General features: G+C 38.4%; 1 protein-coding gene across 2 annotated transcripts; it reads left to right on the top strand.

Moving 5' to 3' along the window:
- The first annotated feature begins 284 nt into the window (after positions 1–284).
- On the top strand, positions 285–20,235 carry MYL9 (myosin light chain 9). 2 transcript variants are annotated; one of them, XM_026681673.2, is made up of 4 exons: positions 285–336; positions 12,580–12,784; positions 17,653–17,814; positions 18,861–20,235. In XM_026681673.2, exons 2-4 carry the CDS (start codon positions 12,601–12,603, stop codon positions 19,037–19,039), a joined length of 525 nt encoding a protein of 174 aa, XP_026537458.1. In that variant the 5' UTR covers positions 285–336; positions 12,580–12,600; the 3' UTR covers positions 19,040–20,235. The 2 variants fall into 2 exon arrangements, with proteins under 2 accessions (XP_026537458.1, XP_087815526.1); XM_087959400.1 differs by lacking the exon at positions 285–336 and adding an exon at positions 10,952–11,228.
- Positions 20,236–21,797: the final 1,562 nt, after the last annotated feature.

Below are 21,797 nucleotides of genomic sequence, written 5' to 3'. Positions count from 1 at the left end.
TTCCCTCCAACCGGCCTCCCCCCCCCCCCATCATTTTATCTATATAAGGCAGAATCCTCTCTTCCCCTTCCCTTATTCTCACAGTCCCAAATCCAGCGTCTCACAGTTGGGCTGCTGCCACCCGCACAGCACGGCATTCTTTTGCCTTGTATGGCCAAATCCTTTGGGGTGGGAGGGGACCATCTGGGGAAACTCTCTTTTTTCATTGGCTGCCTCTGCCCTCTGATCCCGCTTTCCCCCAAACTAGGGAGATTAAAACAACAGCTAATTAATTTCATCCCTTTGCAGAAACGCTTCCTAGATCTGAGGGCTTTTCACAGTTTCTGTCTGAACCAGGTAGGTGCTCTTCCTTACATATCCCTTTAGCAAGTGAGGATTGGGAGGGGGGTATTGATGGATGGATGGAAGGAGACTTTCCTTGGGCAGAGCAAGAGCTGGTAGCTTGTTATACTAGATCACTTGGTTATTGCATCGCATTTCATAATTCAAAATTAATGATTTTTCTGCTGCAACAAGCTAGCAGTAAGGCTATCCTTTTGGGACCTACTGTATTCCCTCGATTAGTTGTGCTTACCAGTGGTTCTTAACTATGTTTTTATTCAACTGAGTTTTTCTGTGTTTACATGATGCACTCGCTACTAGGCTTCTGTATGTATAACATGATAAGCTAGAGTGTGGTTGGCTAAGTTGTGGCTCACGTCATGCATAATGTGCCATAAGGAGAACTTGCACACAGGAGGTTATCAGGTTCATAGTGAATCATAGCTCTGGTCCATCTCTGTTAGACTTTTCCAGTGTGAAACCTTCAGATACAGTATGTTGGAAGCTGTAGAAACCTTCACATCCTGGAGTGCACCGGGTTGGGGATAGCTGATAATGGTCCTTACAGGTTCACACATGAAATTATAATTTGCTAAACAAAACACAATTGTCTAGATCCACACATTATAGTAAGATACAAACTACAGTTTACAAACCTCAGGGGTCAGATTCACATACAAGTTAATCCAAAACCAAACAAATCACACTAAGGTTAATACATGAATTACTGGCTATTCCTTAACTGTATGTTTAGAAGCAGAATTTCAGTTAGGATTGCAAGGATGAAAGGAAATATCCCACTGCAAATAGTGTGGGATACTCAATGTCCTTAAACATGATACTGCAGGTCCTCAACCCTGGAAGAAAATTTCACACACTAATGTGTGGGGACCCGAGCAACAACCCTGAGCAACAAATATTCTACCAATTTGTACTAAACCTGAAAGCCATCCAGTCCAGATTGAATGCTTTCCAATTACTTCCATTGCTGATCTGCATCTTGAAATCCAGAACTACAACATCTCTACTCAGAGGTTGCTTAGCCTTTAATTGAATGCATTCCAGCAGGGGAAGCCTCCAATCATTTCCATTGTTGAAATGTTCTTTGTCATTACCCAAGTTGAGTAACCAAAGCAGATCAGATGAAATTTGATGAAAATATATCTTTTGCTGCAGTTTGGAAAGAGGAAACATCTAGACAAGGGTAGATTCAGGAGCATAGTTTACAGGCATTGTCCTAAAGCATCATTCAGATTGCAATGGTTGTGAGTACATACAGTACTCTGTAAGGGATGGTGCTGCTAGCTTGACCTGCAGAGTGCTTCGTTCTGTTGATCATAGAAGCATCTTCTGTGTGTTTATCTGATACCTTTTCTCCTCAAAACCGATTAAATGCTAAGCTTAAGTAGAAACTATTTTAAAGAAACACTAGAGTTCAATGATGTAGAATTGCAGGATAACATTCTGCTGTTTGCTGTAACACCTGTTTGCCAGTCCTGGCTACTTTTAGGCTACTCAGAGTCAATTAAGTTTCCTTGTACATTGATTAAAATATTTGGGAAACATGCTTACGGTTTCATGTTTATCTTAAAAAGAGATATAACTTGGAAGAGGTGAACGTGGATGAATGATTGTATTCATGAACATGATGAGATGTATTCTTTTACATATTCAAGAATGCTTTTTTAAATAATATATTATTATTTTAGTATACATGTCTTCTGAACTTGGATTAGTTGAACTCAGGAATCAAGCAAGCCTCAAAACAGATGTTTGGGGATTCTATTTCCCCTTGTCTGAGCTGAAACAGAGAGAGGAACAAAAATTATATCCACCCGAAAACAAATCTTTTAATACACTGAGTTCTTTGACCATATTTCAAATAAAACGGAGGACAGTGTGTGCACATGTGTGAATGTATGAAAGTATAATTTTGATCTATTAAACATACAGTAAACATCGGGTATTAGTGCAGTATAGTAAGCAACTGGCAAAGAGAAGAAACTCTGTGGTGAAGAGAGGCAGTGTCCCTGATTTATTGAATGTCAGTTTTAAAGAGATCAAAGCTTTGTTTACCTACATTTTTTGAATAAAAAGTGGCTTGTTCAACATACTTAGCCAAAATCAAATAAAGCACATCATGCTCAAACCTTTTGGGGTCACAGAAATTACAGTATATTATACCTGGAGAGAACCAACTTAGGGAAGGCTGCTGTAGCATATCACTTACCTAAAGATTAGCTTTAGATACTCTTGAATGGTACTCAGATTATGGCTTGTACACAACCAATGTGTACAAGCTCCATTCCATTGAATAGATCATACGTAGCTAGGATATTTGATGGATTGTACCCTCACACACGCAGCTACTTGAGAAACCATCAAAACATGAACTGTGACTGAAAAAAACCTTTTTATTTGTTGGGCCACTGAACTGTGCCAAGTTCCTTCCCCAAGTAATGAAGACAAGCAGTCCTAACAACCATTTAAGGACAAGAGAGGAAAGCAAGAACTGGTATGGCAATTAGAAGCTCAGGCTGGAGAAATCTCACTGCCATTAAGGAATGACAAGAAATCTGCCCAGAGGACAAAAGAAATGCTTGCTTTCATGACTCAAATTAATACCATGGTCTCTTAACACAGTACGAAAGGAAGGAAAACTTGATGTGGGTAATGTTGATTTCATGTTTGTAATAGTCATTTATCTTTTCCCTCTCTCCTACCTTTTACAAGGCCAGTTAAAGGGGAGAAGTAGATAGCTTACTTGGGCATGCTTGGTGAACTTACAGATTAACTTATAAATACAAGTGAACCTAAAACTTCTTCTTTAAGCAAGATAGTTATTAACTGAAGTTTTCCCCCATTTTACGACTTTTCTGGCCACAGTCATTAAGTGGATCTATGCCATTGTTAATTTAGTAATACGGTTGTTAAGTGAATCTGACATTCCTATTGACTTTGCTTGTCCGAAGGTCACAAAAAGTGACTGATGATCCCAGGAGACGGTAACTATCAAAACTATGAGCCAGTTGCCAAGAGTCCAAATTTTGATTATGTGACCATAGGAAACTTGCAATGGTTGTAAGTGTAATGGTCACTTTTTTCAGTGCTGCTGTAACTTTGAACACTCACTAAACAAATGGTTGTAAGTCAAAGACTACCTGTATTTCCTCCAAACCATTCCATTATTCATAGAAAAGTTTTAATAGAAAATAATGAACATGAGAAAGCAGATAGGCTGGCTACAGCATCATAACGAATAGGTTAACTGAAGGTCAGTCTGAAAGTATGGAAATCCAGGAGTTTCTCAGACCAGACCAGGAACATTATATGCAGGAGGAACTTTCAAAGCTTCCCTAGGCTTTTAGGTTTCACTCTTTTTTGTGTGTGTGACTAGATAAATCAAAAATGAAGAAAATCATCAAACAGAAAGTAGTTACTTTTTTCCTTTTCTTTAGTGGTTTCCTCTTTAAAGCTACCACTTTTTAAAAAATGCTTGCTCCTTCCCTCAATTTTTAAAATATATTTCTAATTAAAAGCCCAAAGTAATATTTCAGGTGGCATGAAAATATTTTCTTACACTTAATCCAAGCAGTCAGAAATAAGCATGACTGTAATCATTTTGATGTTAGTAAATCTACTGTTGCTCTATGTGTACAACACACACACACAAGACTCCTTTCAAATCACTTGAATATTTTTCATGTCAAGAAGCAAAAATCAACTTGATTGCAAAGCATTGACTCTTAGTGATATATTTGCACCACTGAAACTACTACTGATAGCTGTAAAGACAGGGTTAGTTCAAAGGAAACAAAAGTAAAACAACAACAGGCTAATTTCCCTTTAATTGGCTGGGTTAAATGGATCCATCTCTGGCATATAAACCAAAGTCCCAAGGTTCCACTATGGTGTGACACTTGCCATTGTTTTATTTTTATCTTAGTCACAAAAGCAATTAGCCAAATTCCTAAGATTATTAAGAGCATGGCATTCTTTGCTGTTCCAGATTTAGCACCTAATCTTATACACAACCCATGGAATCCATGTTTTAAACAGCATTCCAAATGGATGCACAGCACACTCACAACATATATCACAACAGGACAATCCTGATGAAAATGTCACTTTATCCATAACTAATGCAGTTGAATTTGCACTTGTACTAAGGTAAAACATGTTTTAAGCCTAGAAACATTTTGCTGGTTAGGAAGTACAGTATTTAGCTAAACAGAGAAAAAAAGCAGATGTATGGCAATTTCCTTCTTTCTAAATTTTCAAGCCAAATTTTGACACTGTAGGCAGTATGATATTACAGGAATTTCTTAACTTTTGCTTTTCTACATCCAGTCAGTTTATAATTTTAAAACTTCTGCCAAGAAATTTTCAAGAAAGAATATTCGATGCTTGTTTTGCTTTCTTTTGTTTTAGAAACAGAAATATAGCTAGGATATCAGAAAATATAACCTTATTCTGATAATGTTCAGTTTCCATAATTCCCAACCAAAATTTTGCACTGGCAGGGAGCATTAAATGTTTACTTCTATAAGTATACTGCTCATTTAGAAATAAGCCCCATTATGAGTAGTAGAACTTGTCCTGGGGTAAAAGATGCAGCTAAATAATAAATGAGAACCTAAGAATAATGTAACATTTTAAATTACTGTGAAAGTCACTAAAGAGAATTAGTAAACCCTAATAAACAGTTCAGAAATTCATCTTCTTCATTATAATCTTGGTAAGTGCAGTTTAAGTATCTGCAATTGCCTTAACCATATTATACTTATTTTTACGGTTTAATTATCAGAATTATATACTAAGATATTGTCATAGTAACAAAGAAGCAACCTAAACATTTTTTGTGATTATTCCCTTATTTTCACTGTGTGCGTGCATGCTCTCACACACATATGAATTCTTTTGTGGGGATACAAGTTATGTATGCCCTTTTGACTGAAAAAATATATGTGGCCTAGCCAAGAACACATCGTACAACATATCACATGAAATTGAAATGCTGTATGTGCTTACATAGGTTATTGGTTGGCTTCAGCCAAAGCATTATTTTACTTTAAAATCAATTACTTTAAAATCAATGGATTCCAATCTTGCTTCCAGGCCAACCTCAGAGTACTGAACAATTCACTGTGTTTCAATCTACTGACAGAAAGATCCCTTCCTTGCAGAAAAAGAGATATTATAATAAGTATTTACTTACAGATCTTTTGTAAGAAATAAAGAACAACCTGGTTCATCGTACACTAGTAAATCAGAATTCTTCAAATTACTGGCTGTAGTAAGTAAGCAAGCTGTTCTAAATTAATTAATCCATCTCCTTTTGCTAGTGGTCATCATAAAAACCAAGGAAGGCAATCTATTTCTAATTTGGGAAACATTTTAATTTAAGGGAAGCTCCACAAATTACAAATTGTTACCGCAGGGGGCATAACTAATGATGAAACAGCTGTTTTCTAGAAGATAAGTTGTTCCTTGCACTCCGTCTTACTTATCCCAGGATACAGCCTACATTACCTTTGTTTTACTTTCTGTGCAGGTAGATATTTCCAAACAAAGCAGTGGGCTGCATCCACCAACCATTTTTCTGTATATCAACATCACCTCTCTGGGAGGAAGGAAATTCTTGTAAATAAAGATGGTGCTTGCTTTGTAGCACCCCACCTTAGTATTCTGTTATTAAAGTATCTAAGTAAACCTAAGATCTGTTAGGAAGAGAACATGGTTCTCTATCCCAAGTGCAGAAAAGCCAAGAAAGCTGTAGTTTGAAAGCTCTAATACAATAGTTGCCAACCGGTGGTCCGTCAGAAAGTTTTAGTGGGCCGCAGAGAAATGTCACCCTCAGAGCACCTCTCAAAGCAATTAATCCAGGCTGCACAGAAACACAAGGCTGCGCTGCCCACATGGCCCGCGGGAACCCTCCCCGCTCACTCACTCCTTACTGGGCAAATTTGCCTGCTAAGTTGCTATTTTTCCTCCCCCCCCCCGACCATCAGCTGTTCTGCTGTGCTGGGAGATTTAGATTAGCTAGAAAGCAGGAAATGGTTGCATTTCTTGCTTTCTAGCTAGTCTTTAGACCTTCAGCTCTGCTTTTAAGCACAGCTGAACCTCCCTTAGGATTGAAGTTTCTATTATTTAGTGCAGACTCACGGCAAGCAAATTTTATGTGACAGACTCAGGTAGCTGATGGCAGATAGATAGATCACTGAATGATTCTGTGAGCAACTCAATCTGCCTGCCTGCTTTGCCTGATTTGGAGTAAAAGTTGCCCTTTTTTAATAAAAAATTCAATATTTACATACATGGTGTGTTATGAGTTAATTTTGTGAGTTTGCTTGCTAGCAAATTTTATGAGTTTGCTTGCAAGCAAATTTTATGTGATAGACTAAGCTAGCCGATGGCAGATAGATATATCTTAGAATGAATCTGTGATTCTGTGAGCAACTCAATTTGCCTGCCTGGTTTGCCTGATTTTGGGCAAAAGTTGCTCTTTTTTTAATAAAACATTCAATATTTATATAAATATTTATAATATTTACATACAAGCCATGCCTAGCCAGTCACATGACCACCAAGCCACACCCACAAATTAGGCCAGGCCCACAGAACCAGTTAGTGGTCCCTGGGATTTAAAATTATGAGTTTGGTGGTCTCTGAGGTCCAAAAGGTTGGCGACCCCTGCTCTAATATGTCTGAACTGCTATTCCTTGCCCAGGTGCTGTCTGATTTGGCTTATTAATCCATGGATATTATCAGGAGAAGCAAGTGCTGGGGAAATTGAAGGCACTGCGAACAGCACTGCAAACACGAAATCTGCAGATATGGCTGCTGCTTAGGATAAAATTATGCATGTTTCTGTTAGTAATGAAACACAGGTTGCTGCTTGGAGTAACAGTACACAAAGCTGGGAAGAATTTAGCATCATGTCTTGGTCTCAATCAATGTTAGTTTTCTTTATGAGGAAGCAAGTGGAAAGCAGAGCATGGGGCAGGTAGTAAACAATCTAGCGTTAAGTGAAGAGTGTTGTTGCAGAGAAAAGACATTTGACTTATTCTCTGGGACACCTGAGGGTAGAACAAGAAGTAATGGGTGGAAGCTTGTCAGAGAAAGACGCAGCCTAGACATAAGGAGAAATTTTCTAACAGTGAGAGCAATTTATCAATGGAATAGCTTGCCTCTTGAGTAGTGGTGGTACGCTACTGGTGCAGTCAACCGGTAGTTAAAAAAAAAGCCTCCGACAATCAGCTGAGAAGAGGAAAAAAGGCTCAAGTGAGAGGAGAAAGAAGAGAAAAGCACAGGATCCGACCTGCCCCTGCAGTTTTCTCTTCTTTATCCTCTCAGCTAATTGGCACTGCAGGCCTCAGCTGGTGTGGAAAGCTGCATGTGCACATAAGGTGCACGTGTTAGGTGCGCACACGTGTGATCACCAAACCGGTAGTGGTAGGATCCCCCTGCTGCTCTTGAGGTTGTGGGTGCTCCATCACTGGAGGTTTTCAAAAATAGACTGGACAACGATTTGACTGGGATGGTATAAGACTCCTGCCTTGAGCAGGGGATTGAACTACGAAACCTCCAAGGTAGCTTCCAGCCCTATGATTCTAAATTCCCACTGAAGGCAGTCGGACAAAGAGGCTTTTATCTGTTTTGTAGCAAGAGGTGTGTCCCAGCCTTGAACTAATCACCTCACCCCCTGTCTTCCTGGAGCTGCAGAAAAGGGGGCCTTTCCTGGCCTGCACTAAAAAACCAGCCTTTGAACTCTGCAATCAGTGCTTGGCTACATATTTTGGGTGTGTGTGTGTAGTTTTAAAATTCTTTGCTAAGCCCTGGTGCAGCCTCTCAAAAGGTAACTCCTTGTCAAACTCTTATCACCCATGTAAAAAAGTTAAAAGCAAAAAACAAAACCTCCCTAGTAGTAATTAAGACCTGGGAAAGTTGTGTCCGCCCATGAGGGGTTCAGAGAGAAAGTAACACAGAAAGGGTGCCTCTCTATCCCAAGACAAAAAATATCCCAGTTTTCAAATCAACAAGGATGACTGTGACAACCTCATCACTAGGCAGAATAACTTAGCAAAGAGAAAAGCAGATATTTAAAATAGGTGATGTCCATAGAGGAAAATTCACTTTAAACCAGGGGTCTCCAATTCTGGGAATTGAAGTCCACAAGTCTTAAAGTTGCCAAGGTTGGAGACCCCTGATTCAAACATTTTTATCTGCTTTTCATATATTGACAAAAGAGTTTGTCGGAAGGGTCTTCAAAAAGTCAAGAAGGCAGCTACCGTAATAGGAAGCCCAGCCATTTACCAGGCAGAGCTGCATCATTGGCTCAGAAGCAAACATGCATTTCCCCAGTTCAGAATCATGAAAGCAACACTGCACCATTGCAGCATTAACCCCATGTTATTTTTTCCGCATACATTGTGATGTGATGAATGAAGAAAGGGATGGGTCTTACGCTACAATATGCTACAATATGCTGTTTCCATCAGATCAGTAGTTAGATCTCCCCTTAGCGATCCACCGGCTGTAAAAACTGAACATCGTTTCTATCTTTTCCTTTCTTCAAATGAATTCTGTTCTAGCTGCCCATTAATACCATTTTGCAGTTTTGCATTTTGTTTCCTCTCCCCCCCCACCCCATCCCTCTTGTTTGGGAGACCTGTCTAAAATGAAAACTGTCCAATTACAGATCTTTGTAGGAAACATTTCAATGTGTTTTAAACAAATAACAGCATGCCATTGTACAAGGACAGCATGATGAAAGTCTTTTCAAGCATGAATTGTGTGCTTTGCAAATACTTTTACACCTCTAAGTGTAAGAAACATGGTTAATGGGTAATGAAAACACCCATGGCATTTAAAAAATCAAGTCAGATACATTTGGCTTTCCACTTTCAGTTCCAGATGGTGGGAATTATAATTTATGTTATCGTTAATGTGCTATAAAAATTCTCCTCAGATGGCAACACATAGCCAACCATGGCTGATCTTGGAGAAAGAAGCTTAGGAAAGTGGACCTGGTTTATACTTGCACAGGAGATAGTAGACAACCAGGAAATCCCATGATTATTGACTAGGCTGAGAAGTTAAATAAAATAATTCAGAAAAAGAATAAGAACACCCTTCTGCCAACAGGTTTCTACATTTATCAGGAATCAAATTCAACTCAAGGGAGGCTCAATCTTTCATTTGTAAATAAAATTTGTCATCTCTTAGCCTTTGTCCCATGAAGTAGCAAATATAGTCATTTGCTTACCTGGACTAACTTAACGATCAGAATTGTCAAGAGTCACATTTGAAGTTATGGTTTTGTATGCTTTTTAAGTTAAATCCATAATATTACGTGGCTACTCACTAAAGGTAACAGGTATATAAATAGATCATATAACTTATATAAATAGATAAACCAGAGGACTTTAGTAAGAGATGAACGGGTTTGCTTTGAAATGTTTCTTTTATGTTGTTTGGTTAGTTTTTTGCATCCTATTCATGCTGCTGTCACCCAGTAGAGGAATCTTCAGAAAAAGCTATAAAAAGTCAAGATGGTGTTCACAAGACACATAAAAAGGAGTGGGAGTACAGAGCACCTTGACTTTTTCTGAACCTACTCCATGGAGGCCTCTGTATCCAATCTTTTGATATATTTCACATATTGGAAGTTAAAACCCACCCCTCTCCTAGAAAAATGAAATATCCTAGAAAATATTAAACAGGCAGAATATTTCCCCTAAAAAGAGTAAAATAGAAACTCAGGCAGAAACTCAGCCCCCCACCTTTGCTAATGGGCCATTAAGGCCTAGGTCAGAGTACTCTACATAATAAAGGCCTCTACCCATCTCACCACCTAGCCTGGGGAGATTGTATCAGCCAACACTCAGGTGAAGCCATGTGGTCCAGACAAAGCCTACAAAGTTAGTTAAGACCCCAGCCCCTGGGAGTCTGACAGCCAATGGGATACATTTCTTACACAGGAACAGGAAACACTAAGGTGGAGCCCAACAGAGGTTATAAAACTAAGGGTCTCTCAGCATCTCAGCCCTTTTCCTTCTTTCTTCATCCAGGGCATGTGATCCTGTCCACCATTAAACCATCTTTCCAAGCAGTCACCATGTTTCCAGTGTCTTTCTTCCCCACTTGGAACTGAATCCAGAAAGCTATTCTTTTGACACAGATAAATATTGAAAGGGATTTCTTTTCCCTTTTAGACATTTTTTTTAATTTCATAAGAAATAAATGTTTGGCTATCCTTAAAACCAAGTACAAAAAGAGTTAATGTAGGAGTGTCACAAATCTAAGACTAATTGACTTCATTCAATCAAAATCCAGCCCATCCTTTTATGGTGAAGAAAATTATAACCAAGTACTAACGGTTCGAGACACCTGCTTTCTTCAACTCCTTCTCCTCTGTAAAAGGGGAAAGTAGGGATCCCCTCCCATAACCCTGTCTCCAAGCTTCCCCTTTGCTTGATGAACTGGGTGCTTGTAATCCTTATTCACAAGCTGTAGGGATAGTTCAAAGAAACAGCACAGATCCGCATGCCAGGCTAGACAAAGGGTGTAAGAGGGAGGCAAATGGAATGCTTGGAATCTGCTCCAAACAGATAACTCATTTCCTCTTAGTTCTGAGCTGAGCTGCCTTCCTTGTGAACTTGCAGAGCAGCTAGAAAATAAGAAGAAGCCTGAGATTAGTTCAGATGGAGGCCAGAGACTCTCAGAAGTAGGAAAGGAAGCAGATTTTCTCAATCTCAGCTTGGAGCATCTATGCCGGCCAAGGAACAGCAGCCCTTAGAACTTCATAATATAAACCTGTTGATTTCTTTCACGTTTTACTTCCCTCAATCTTAGATCTGTCTACAAACTGAAAAGTGACTTAAAATTAAAACTGCAGCTCCAAGGTAACCAAACCACACTGAGTTTATTCTTGTGCTAAAATTCTAATCTGCACAATAGATTAGAATCTGCATTACAAGTTGCTTTCAGAGTGTGCAGAGTAGGGAGTTGGGATGGTATCAGCTTCCTCATTTCACCAGGATGCATCTGTACTAGGCTGTAAACTTAGAAACAGATTAGTGATTCCAACAGTGTTCATGATATGAAAAGCTAATTAAATTATCAAGCCTTCAGTGTTGTTTGAGATAATAATTCAGTTGGGAAATTCAGAATGTTATTTTTGTCAATAAAGTAAATATCAGTACTAGGTGTCAAATATTTTCCAAGATCTGAAATATCTAAATATTAAGTTAGATACATAGAAAACATTTCCAGGTGGAAAACTATATTTATTATTTTTGTTGCAATATAAATGTAGGATCTTGCAGAATAATTAGATTTTCATTATAGTGTTTTTTTTAATTAGTAAATGCATTACTATGTTATTTAAATTGATGGGCTTCATAACACCCTCTTCAGCCTACGTTTTGATTAGAATGACAATGCATTATGGATCTTACCTATAAATATATTGGGAAGGTAATAGATTTGGGAAAGCTAGCTTATGACATATAAGTAGGTATATCTTTCAGTTGTGAATCTGTACAAGAAAAAGAAATGATTTTTTTTCTTGTTTAGTGTTAACATATTCCAGAGACATGAGTAAATTTATAATTATCTAAAAGATACAGTAGCAATCTGATGAGTAACACATGTTTGAACTTCAGCATAGCCAATAGCAAAGGGATGCAGGATGTGTTACGCAAGATACTTGGAGTGGGTCAGGATTAAGAAATATATATTTTATTGATGTTCTAGGGAAAAAAGCCCATAGCTTTATTTTCTAATATCACATAATGATTTCACAATATTTGGAGACTTAAACACTCCAGCAACAAATTATTTTTTTCCAAAGACTCCTTTTACACAACATATTTATATTTACCATTAACAAAACAGGCTGAATTTGTATGATATCTAAAGGAAAATATAGCTGTCAAAAATAATTAACTATGTTTCATGTGTTCTATAACTGAAGCTGCTAAATCTTTCTCTAATCTCTTTTAGTATATTGTGTGAAGAGAGCCAGAGTTAGCACAGATCTTTGTAGGTTTATGAAGAAGTCCAATTCAATTCAGTGGAGCTGTGATGCCATGTAAGATGCTGCCTGCATTGCAAAACACTGAGATTCAGAATTTCTTAAGAGATTCCTAGATGAAAAACCAAAGGATGCAAAGAAATGAGAAAAAAAATGGGATTTTTTTTTGAAGGTTTATTCAGACTTCTTTTTTTAATAATTTCTATTTTGTTTCACAGGCCAACAAAAACTCCAGCAAAATGTCCAGCAAACGAGCCAAGGCAAAGACCACCAAGAAGCGCCCTCAGCGTGCCACCTCCAATGTCTTTGCCATGTTCGACCAATCACAGATCCAGGAGTTCAAGGAGGCTTTTAATATGATTGACCAAAACCGTGATGGATTCATTGACAAAGAGGATTTACATGACATGCTGGCTTCTCTAGGTAAGAAAATAAGTTTAATCCAGTGCTATATAGTGCACTGAGTAGAGAAGGCTGGGATTTTGTAGATATTGTCTAACAACTTCTCCCAAGTAGTCCCAATTGATATGATGATTGAGATGGTTGATAGGAGGTGTAGTTCAGCAACAAAGTATCAGGATTTCTTTAATTTTAATCTAGTCTTAACATTGAACTGCAGAAATATCCTTAGCTCTGAAACCTGACCTCTGAATATCTTGATATCTGAATATCCTGATCTCTGAAACCTCATTTGAACATACAGCTGAATGATTCAAGGATTCAAGGCAGGAGAAGTAATACTTTTTAATGCTCCCTTGTATTACGAATTCCACACAAGCAGAAAAACAACACAGTAAGCAAAAGATAGAGCCAATCTCAAGTAGGCAGAAAACTTGAAAAGGATTAGGTCTGGTTGGTTATTTGGATGGGAGAGTGTTAGACAGAACCAGGGCTGTAGGCTAGACCGAAGACATGTCCCAGAAGAAGATAATAGCAAACCACTTTTGAAACTCCATCAAGAAAACTGCATGCAGTGTCGAGTCTCAGGGTCATGTGGTCTCCATTTTGGAACCTTCCCAGCTGGTTTCTAGCAAGCAAAGTCAATGGGGGAAGCCGCATTTGCTTAATGACCATGTGATTGGCTTAACAACTGCAGTGCTTCGTTTAACCACGATGGCAAAAAAGGTGGTAGACATTTGTAAAAAGTCATAGAAGTGGTTGCAACTTATCTGCCTTGTTTAGTGGTTAGCAATGAAAATTCTGGTCCCAATTTTGGGTGTAAACCGAGGACTACCTGTATATGGGTGAATTTTAATAGTCCAAAATGCTATACCTTTCTGTAAAAAAAAAAAGTGGGGTGGGTAATAGCATAGAAATGCCCAATAAAGACATGCAGTGTGTAGAGTTTAACTAAGATAATTTATGAGAAACATAATTAACTATATACTTCGTTTCATTATTTCAAAAGAAACTCAAAGCCAAGCTATAATAAATAGCCTGCGGTTATTCATGGCTGAATGAACTCTGAAATCTGGTCTCTTCAGCTCTACTCTAACTACTATGCCACATTTGCTGTGGCAAATTTTCTTATTATTGTGTTCTAAATGCTAGGCTTGTCTAGACTGGAAGGTTGAAAGACATCAGCTCAGAATTTATGAATGCAATTCTCTAAATTGCAATGTCCAACACGAGACTTCCTAGACTCATGATTAGATATTCTGCCATTAACTTGGAATCTGTAAAACAGTTTTTTTTCTCATCTGATTCCCTGAAAGTGGGATATCATCTATCTAGGGTCTTACATTCTAGAAAATTCAACACATAATGAGAGAGAGAGAGACAGAGGGAGGGAGGGAGGGAGAGGGAGAGGGAGAGGGAGAGGACAAACAAACACAACATAGAGTATCACTCCGTCCTGTGACCTTAACCATTGAAATAAGAAAATTCCAGTCCCTCCATGCCAAAGAGTTGTTTGGCTCTTATATAAAGAGCTCCACAGGAATGTCCTGCAAATCTAGCATTTAAAGTCATCATACAGCTAGCAATTCTTAGACATTTGATATTTATTTATTTGATATTTATTGTCATTTGATATTTATTGTCATTTTTTTCATTCAAATATAAATTCATTCAGATATAAATACATTATTGATAAACATACGATTAGGTAGGCCGATGAAGACATCTTAATATCATTCTTAATTGATAAATTAAATAAGCTATACATTTAGCAGCACTAATACCTAGTGAGGGCATGCAGTTCTTCAAAAATAGTGAATAGTAGGAGATAGCAAAATATATTGATTCTATACTGTCATTGAATGTTTGTGCATATGTGGGCCCTAAACACTTTAGACTAGGAATAAGTGTTCTAGTAAGAATAGTTTCCCTTCCCCTGCCCTTCTATCCTCCACCATACAGTACTAAAATGAGGATGGATCCAGGGCTCCTGTAGGGGAGTCAAAAGGTCAACTGTCTGCTCAAGGATCACATCCTTTGATATGCTTTGCAAGTGCAATGCATATTAAAAAGAGGTGGGACATCTTGACCTTTCTTTTAATACCCCCTGTCATCATGTGAGATACCCTGCCCAAGATAACACTGTGGATGTCATAGTGTGTCACTCTGCTGTCTTCCACAACTTGCTCCCAATGTGGTGCCCTCCAGATCTACTAGATACAAAATCCATCACTGTGGCCATTCTGTTGAATACGATGGGGGCTAAAGTCAGTTCTTCTGGTGGACACTACATTGAGGATTATGCCTCATATACCTGAGTAAGCTTTTGCTGGCTGGATAATTCTGAAAGCTGAAGTCTACACATTCTACAATTGCACTGGATCAAATGCTGATATTTTTGAGACTTCTGAAGTGCGCATGACCTCCCCAGCATCAGTTTCAAATTCAGTTTCAGACTGCCTTCTTTCTTAAGTGCCAATCATGTACTGTTTACTTTTAGACTGGGATTCACATATTACACCAAGGTTTCTTTAATACAGTATTCTGAAGCATGTAGCTTGTTAACAAATTATAATATCAGCATTTACATAACAAATTACCGCAATATCAGACCAAACAAATTAATATAGTTCTGCTGTGGAACCTGGTCTGAATCTTTTTCTGGACAACAATGCCAAATGCTGACGTTTTCCAATTAATTACAGATGGTCTTTGACTTATGACTGATCACTTATGTATAAATTGCCCTGCTAAATCAGTTATAATTTAGTTCCGCTTCTTTCTTACAATAGTCAGCTACATGCTTTTACAAAGCATTCTGCAAAGAGAAATACATGAATGTCATATTATTCAGAAATACAACCCCTAATAAGGTTTTACTTAACTTCAGAGATATATTGTCTATTCTTCTTCATCTAGCTTTTCCTTACAGATAATTTTTATACAATTCTCTATAGCTGTCTACTCAAAATTGGGCTGATGGTGAAATCCAAATCATACAATTTACCTATATTTTAGATACTTTGGCAGTGTACATACAACACACTATCAAAGGTTGGCTGAATGGTTTCCTGAATCAATACAACTGCCTGAGTTCACAAAACAACTCTTGAGGCACAATTTGCCAACCACATTTCAGTTTGCTGTGTTGATGGAATCCACAGTTGTTGAACTGTTCCCATGGTGCTAGAAAATTCACCTTGAAGCAGCTAAAAACCATTAAAAATAAGAAAACAATGACCGTGGTGGATGAAATAACCAGAAAGGAATCAGGAAGGTGTTAAAATGTAGAGGAAGAAAAGCATGTCTACAGATTGCCCTGAGAGGGCAATCAACTATACCACTGTGAAGGTTTAAAAAAATGGTATTTGGGTTTCTTTCATGATGAACCAAATTTGAAGGAGTGTTGTAATTGGGCTCCTGCAGGCTTTGAGTGCATGCTCATAATAGCAAACTGGGATTTCCTCCCCATTTATATCTACTGGGCAATATTTCTTCTCCACTATATTTTCCCCCATTTCCCACAGCCATTCTTCATCTGCTTCAAGGCATGTTGAGTACTCCATTTCCCAAGCCCAGCACTGGTCTGGTGTTATGGGGAAACTCCTCAGAAACTGCCTTAGAAGAGGAATAAACGATCGACTGTAATCCCTTTTCACCGGAACATTTTATTACCCTAACCCAAGGGTGTCAAACTCAATTTCATTGAGGTCTGCATCAGGGTTGTATTTGACCTCGGGTGTGTGGGTGTGTGGGCATGGCCAGCTCGATGTCACTCGTGTCAGGGGTGCCTGTGGTGACCTGAGTACTCTGCCAGAGAAAACAAGCTTCCGAGCTCCATTTTCGGCTGGGACAGCCTCCTGCAACCCTCTGCCAGCAAAAATGGAGCTCCAATTTTTGCTGGCAGAGGCACTACAGGGTAGTGTTTCCAGGGTGGCCCCACTGGCCAGATCTAAGCACTCTACAGTCCGGATCCAGGCCGGCCCCCGGCCCTAGAGTTTGACACCCCTGCACTAACCTAACTGATAGGCTCATTTTGTGCAGATTCAGATCTTTGGTGTGTATCCCCTGTAGATCAGAGCTAACCCTGCTGGAATACCCGCCAGGCCACCTGTACAACTATCACACAATACAGGTTTTTTTTAATTGATGTTCTTTTCTTTCTATTATCTAATTTTTGGAGAATTATGTAATCCAAAGAAAACATATCCTATTCAATTTTAGAATCCAATTCTATGCAAACTTACTGAGAATAATTCCTTAATGAAATTATTTTTGAACAGATATATGTAAATACAAGCCAGGGGCTTCTGTTGGAGGGCAGATCAAAAAAGTCAAGATGGAAGTTGTGATTGTGCAAACAAAGCCCCATGCCTTTTTATCTGTGTTACATGCCAGACTGTGTGGTTGTATCTGTATTTTGACTTTTTAAAATGTCCCCTGCAGGTCTCTCTAGTACATAGTTCTGTTTCTATGTACTGAAAATGGACACCACTCTGGAGCTGGATAATACAATAAATCTAACAATTTGATAAAAAAATCAAATTGGGGAACATGGGTAAGACGGGGCAACATGCCCAATTGGGGAACATGGGTAAGACGGGGCAACATGTTCCTTTAATTGACTTACCATGCTATGTGAATACAACCATAAAATCTTAAATTTTTCCATTGACTTCCTGAATGACTAACTTCTAGGAATCTTGTACTGACTTCATGCAGTAAAAGAAAAACTGGGTTTGATGTGCTGAGTAATTCCAGTTCCAATTCCCTAATCTTTAATTGTCTCCTGTTGGAGCTGGAAAAGATTCCAAATAAGCTTTTACAGAAGAATTCAGTTGGACCAGAGCACTGAATGAAAGCCTAATTTCTTTGCTGATTGCATCTTTCAGGGAAAAATCCTACAGATGAGTACTTGGAAGGGATGATGAGTGAAGCACCTGGACCCATCAATTTCACTATGTTCCTCACTATGTTTGGGGAGAAGCTGAATGGCACAGATCCAGAAGATGTCATTCGAAATGCTTTTGCCTGCTTCGATGAGGAAGCCACAGGTATGATCAGAACAGATCCTTTCTGTAATGCAACTGGGAATTTCCTGCTAAGCCATCTGTGAGAGCTTGTAGCAATAGATAGATCCAAAAGTATAGACTCACTTGGGTGTATTATGAACCATCTATAGTGTCTGGGGCTAGGTTTTGTGGAATTTCTTTGAGAGACTGAAAGCAAATATTTTTTTTCTTCCATAATACTAAATTAAATCAGTCCTGTCCCTAAGAGATCTTTGTCTTGAAATGAATGAAAAGTGCACATTATAAGCCTAGGCTGCATGTAATTTGCTCCCATAAAAGTCTTGTATGCAGCCTCAAATATTTATTCTAAATGATTATTTTTAATGTGATGGGAGAAGGAATTTATTGAATGCACAGGAAGCAAATTATTTCATTTTAATTAAATCTCAGGTTTTGGGCATCAATCATTTTAGGGAGTGTCATCTGTGGCACAATACCAAGCACAATCCCCATTCTGATAAAAGTTTCACATCCGTGAAAGGAACAGCAGTCAAACTGCTGGAGAAAAAAATTGTTTGGATTAAATAATAGAAATCCTTTTTTTCAAATAGCAATAATTTAGGAAGGTCACATTTCATTTCTGAAATTCATTGGAACATGAAGCAAAAGCCACTGAAAACTTCTTAAATCAGTTCTGCTACCTCTGTTGGCCATCTTACCCTATCTCATGGAGGGCAGGGTCTTTCTTCTTTTAATGGACACATGTCTCAGTCCTTCTGTTATGTCCATCGCGGAAAAGAGACTCGGAGCCAGTGACTTAGTTTCAGCTCTTTATTTGCTCCGAGATTGGCTCGGCTCGAAAGGGAAAAAGCGGCGGCTTTTATTCCTTGGCCGCGGCGGCCGCGGCCAATGGCACCTCTTTGAATCTCCCGCGATTAGTTTCCACCAATTGCGGGAGATTCACGGTGGGCCAATCAGTGCGGCTCGCTCGGCCAATCAGCTCGTCTTGACCAATCAACGCGCGGCGTTTACAAGTATGTAAATTTCTGTACAGAACACCTTCTTTCCCCTCTTCATCTCTGATGCAGGCTTCATTCATGAAGATCAACTGCGTGAACTGCTTACCACCATGGGTGATCGTTTTACAGATGAGGAAGTAGATGAGATGTATCGAGAAGCTCCAATTGACAAGAAAGGCAACTTTAACTATGTGGAGTTCACTCGTATCCTGAAACATGGAGCCAAAGACAAAGATGATGAAAACTAAGAGAGATTTCAACTTCCAGTTATCCTTGAGATTCTTTGATGCCCTGGGTCAAGTAACAGAATGGGTTACACTCTGAAATATGTCAGAGAATTATTCCCATTCTTAATGAAGAATAAGCTTTTGCATGTCTGTGTATGTTCACATGGATCAATATTGACTCATTTTTAAGCCACCTGTTGATTTGATAGGTCCCATGGAGTAAAATATTTACAATATCCCCTTTATAAACAAATTTCCAGATATTTTTGATGCTGAATGAGAAGAAACATTGTGAGTGCATCTGATATTGTTTCATACACCACTAGCGTTTGAACCTAGCATTGCTGGACTTTTTAAAATAGAAATCTCTTTTCAGCTCACATGTACAGTTGTAATGTGGCTCACACGCTTCAGCTTTTTCACTGCCATCACAAGCCAGTGAGGTAGGAATATTCCCTTTTTAAAGTTGAGGTGAGGTGGGAGCTGAGATGTATAGTATATATAGCCTAGACTGCCCTATCACTCTTCAGGTGTGAGAATGGAATCGGGATCCAGACCCTGCCTCAAACTTTTACATAATGGAACAAGTTAGCTTTCACCTTCACAGCTTAAATTGAACCCATGAAAACATCACTGGATACCAGATTAGCTGATATCTCACTGCCTCATGAGAATCACACCCCATGTAGTAAAGATGTTTTCCTCACAAAGCACATTTGACACTCATACAAAGATTCTTTCAAATTTCTCCATTGCTCTTGACCCAGATACATAATCTATCAGCTAATGCATTGATAAAGAAACAAGTTGTTTGGTCCACCAAAGCTGAAATTCTCTCTCACATAAATCCCACCTTGGACTCTGATCTAATAGAGTGTTTTTGTGGAGGTTGCCTGAAAAATTGAAGAGGAAAAAAAACACAAAAAATAAACCACTTTTCCATATCTGTTTTAATTTTTTTCCCTTCTGTTTCTACTGAAATGCCTGGCTTGAAAAATTCAATATTTTTATTAAAAAATACAACTTCTGTAGAAGTCCTAAAATTATCCTTACTGATTTCCAATTAATGAGAGAGGTGGCTGCACTGTTGCTGTCTGATTAAAAATTTTGAGATTTGACTAACAGAAGTAAATGTGTTCCTCTACATGTTTCCTTATTCATTATATAATGGATATTTATTATTGTGAAAAGTATCATAAAAACATTTTCCCCATCAAGGTTTCTTTTGGGCATTTCTTGATATCATTATGTGGAAAGGGAATTTCACGAAGGCAGTAGTGTCACAAAAAAAAAAACAGGAAAAGCCCAAGGGGAACATCAGGTCAGCCAGAAAACAAACTTACATAGGAAAAGGAATCAAATAAAAAGTATTAAAGAATCCCTATAGACAAAAGCCTAAGTAATTAAGAAAACTAGACAAATAGGTAAAGGAAACAAAAGATAATTTGGAAAACCCTTACAAACACAGGACATACCAAATAAGTAAAACAAACAGACAAAAGACACAAAATATAAATTACAAAAGGGACAGACAGGAGATTGCCACAGAACAAATATGAAAAACTATCTTAAAGCTAAAAGAGATTACAGAAAACCAATAATACAATTTGGCCACCCCGCGGAGTTTGCCTTCCGCACCCCACGGAGTTTGCCCTCCGATGGAAATAAAGACAAACTCAAACAGGATTTGAAACATTAGGCACAAATACAAACACTCTCACAAAATCAACTTACAAAGGGAGAAAAGGGTATAAAAAACCAGGGACTTACCATAAGAAGCTAGCTAGCCCAGGAACGCAGACTTCTCGCTGTTCTCCGCCTTCCTGAAAAATAAAAAGATCCAGCTTTCAAGCAGTTGTCCGTATCTTTGCGCTGGAGCTCTCCCAGCGGGAAAATCGAATCCTCGAAAGAAAGGCATTTTGACACCTTTCAACAGTTGTTAAAAAGTTTAGTTCAAAGTTCAAACCTTTATTGTCAATGCACAACATGTGTACAATGAGATTGAATGAGCTTCCCTTGGTGCAGCCCACCCAAGAACACAGAATACATCTCAATAAATCAATAAATAAAAAGAAATCCCTAACCCCAGATAAGTAATAAACTAGCATACATTACCCCATACATTATCTATATCTATATATCTATATCTATATCTATATCTATATCTAATCTAATCTATATCTATATTTATATACAGTATCTATATCTATATATACCAGTGGCGGGATTCAATTTTTTTTTTACTACCGGTTCTATGGGCGTGGCTTGGTGGGCATGGCAGGGGAAGGATACTGTAAAATCTCCAGTCAGAGGTGGTATTTGCTGGTTCTCTGAACTACTCAAAATTTCCGCTACTGGTTCTACAGAACTGGTCAGAACCTGCTGAATACCACCTCTGATATAAATGAAATACCACTCACACATCATCACAAAATCTGCAGAACTGTAAAGCCTATAAACTTGAAATTTGGCACATATGTTCCTCTTGGCTTCTAGGTGCTCACTAAGAAAGGATTTTTTGAAATGACCATTAGAGCATTAGTATTTCATATATTATTATTAATACACTCTGATGCTAAGCAGTTCTATTCCCCTTCCCCACCTGAAAGGAAATCTGTTCCAAATGCAAAACACAAGCAGAGGAATTTCAGAGCAGCAACCAGCTTTAGTACAGAACAGTTGAGCTAAGCCACACCTAGGCTTCTTGCTGTCTCCTTCTTGCTGACCAGCAAATACTGTTTCAGTTTGAAAAACAGCCCTCAACTCTCTCACACACTGA

This window comes from Notechis scutatus, chromosome 3 (assembly GCF_049901735.1).
Source record: "Notechis scutatus isolate UNSWTSFEM ecotype Mainland chromosome 3, rNotScu1.2, whole genome shotgun sequence".
Lineage (NCBI taxonomy): Eukaryota > Metazoa > Chordata > Lepidosauria > Squamata > Elapidae > Notechis > Notechis scutatus.
This window is presented reverse-complemented; position numbering and strand designations above follow the sequence as displayed.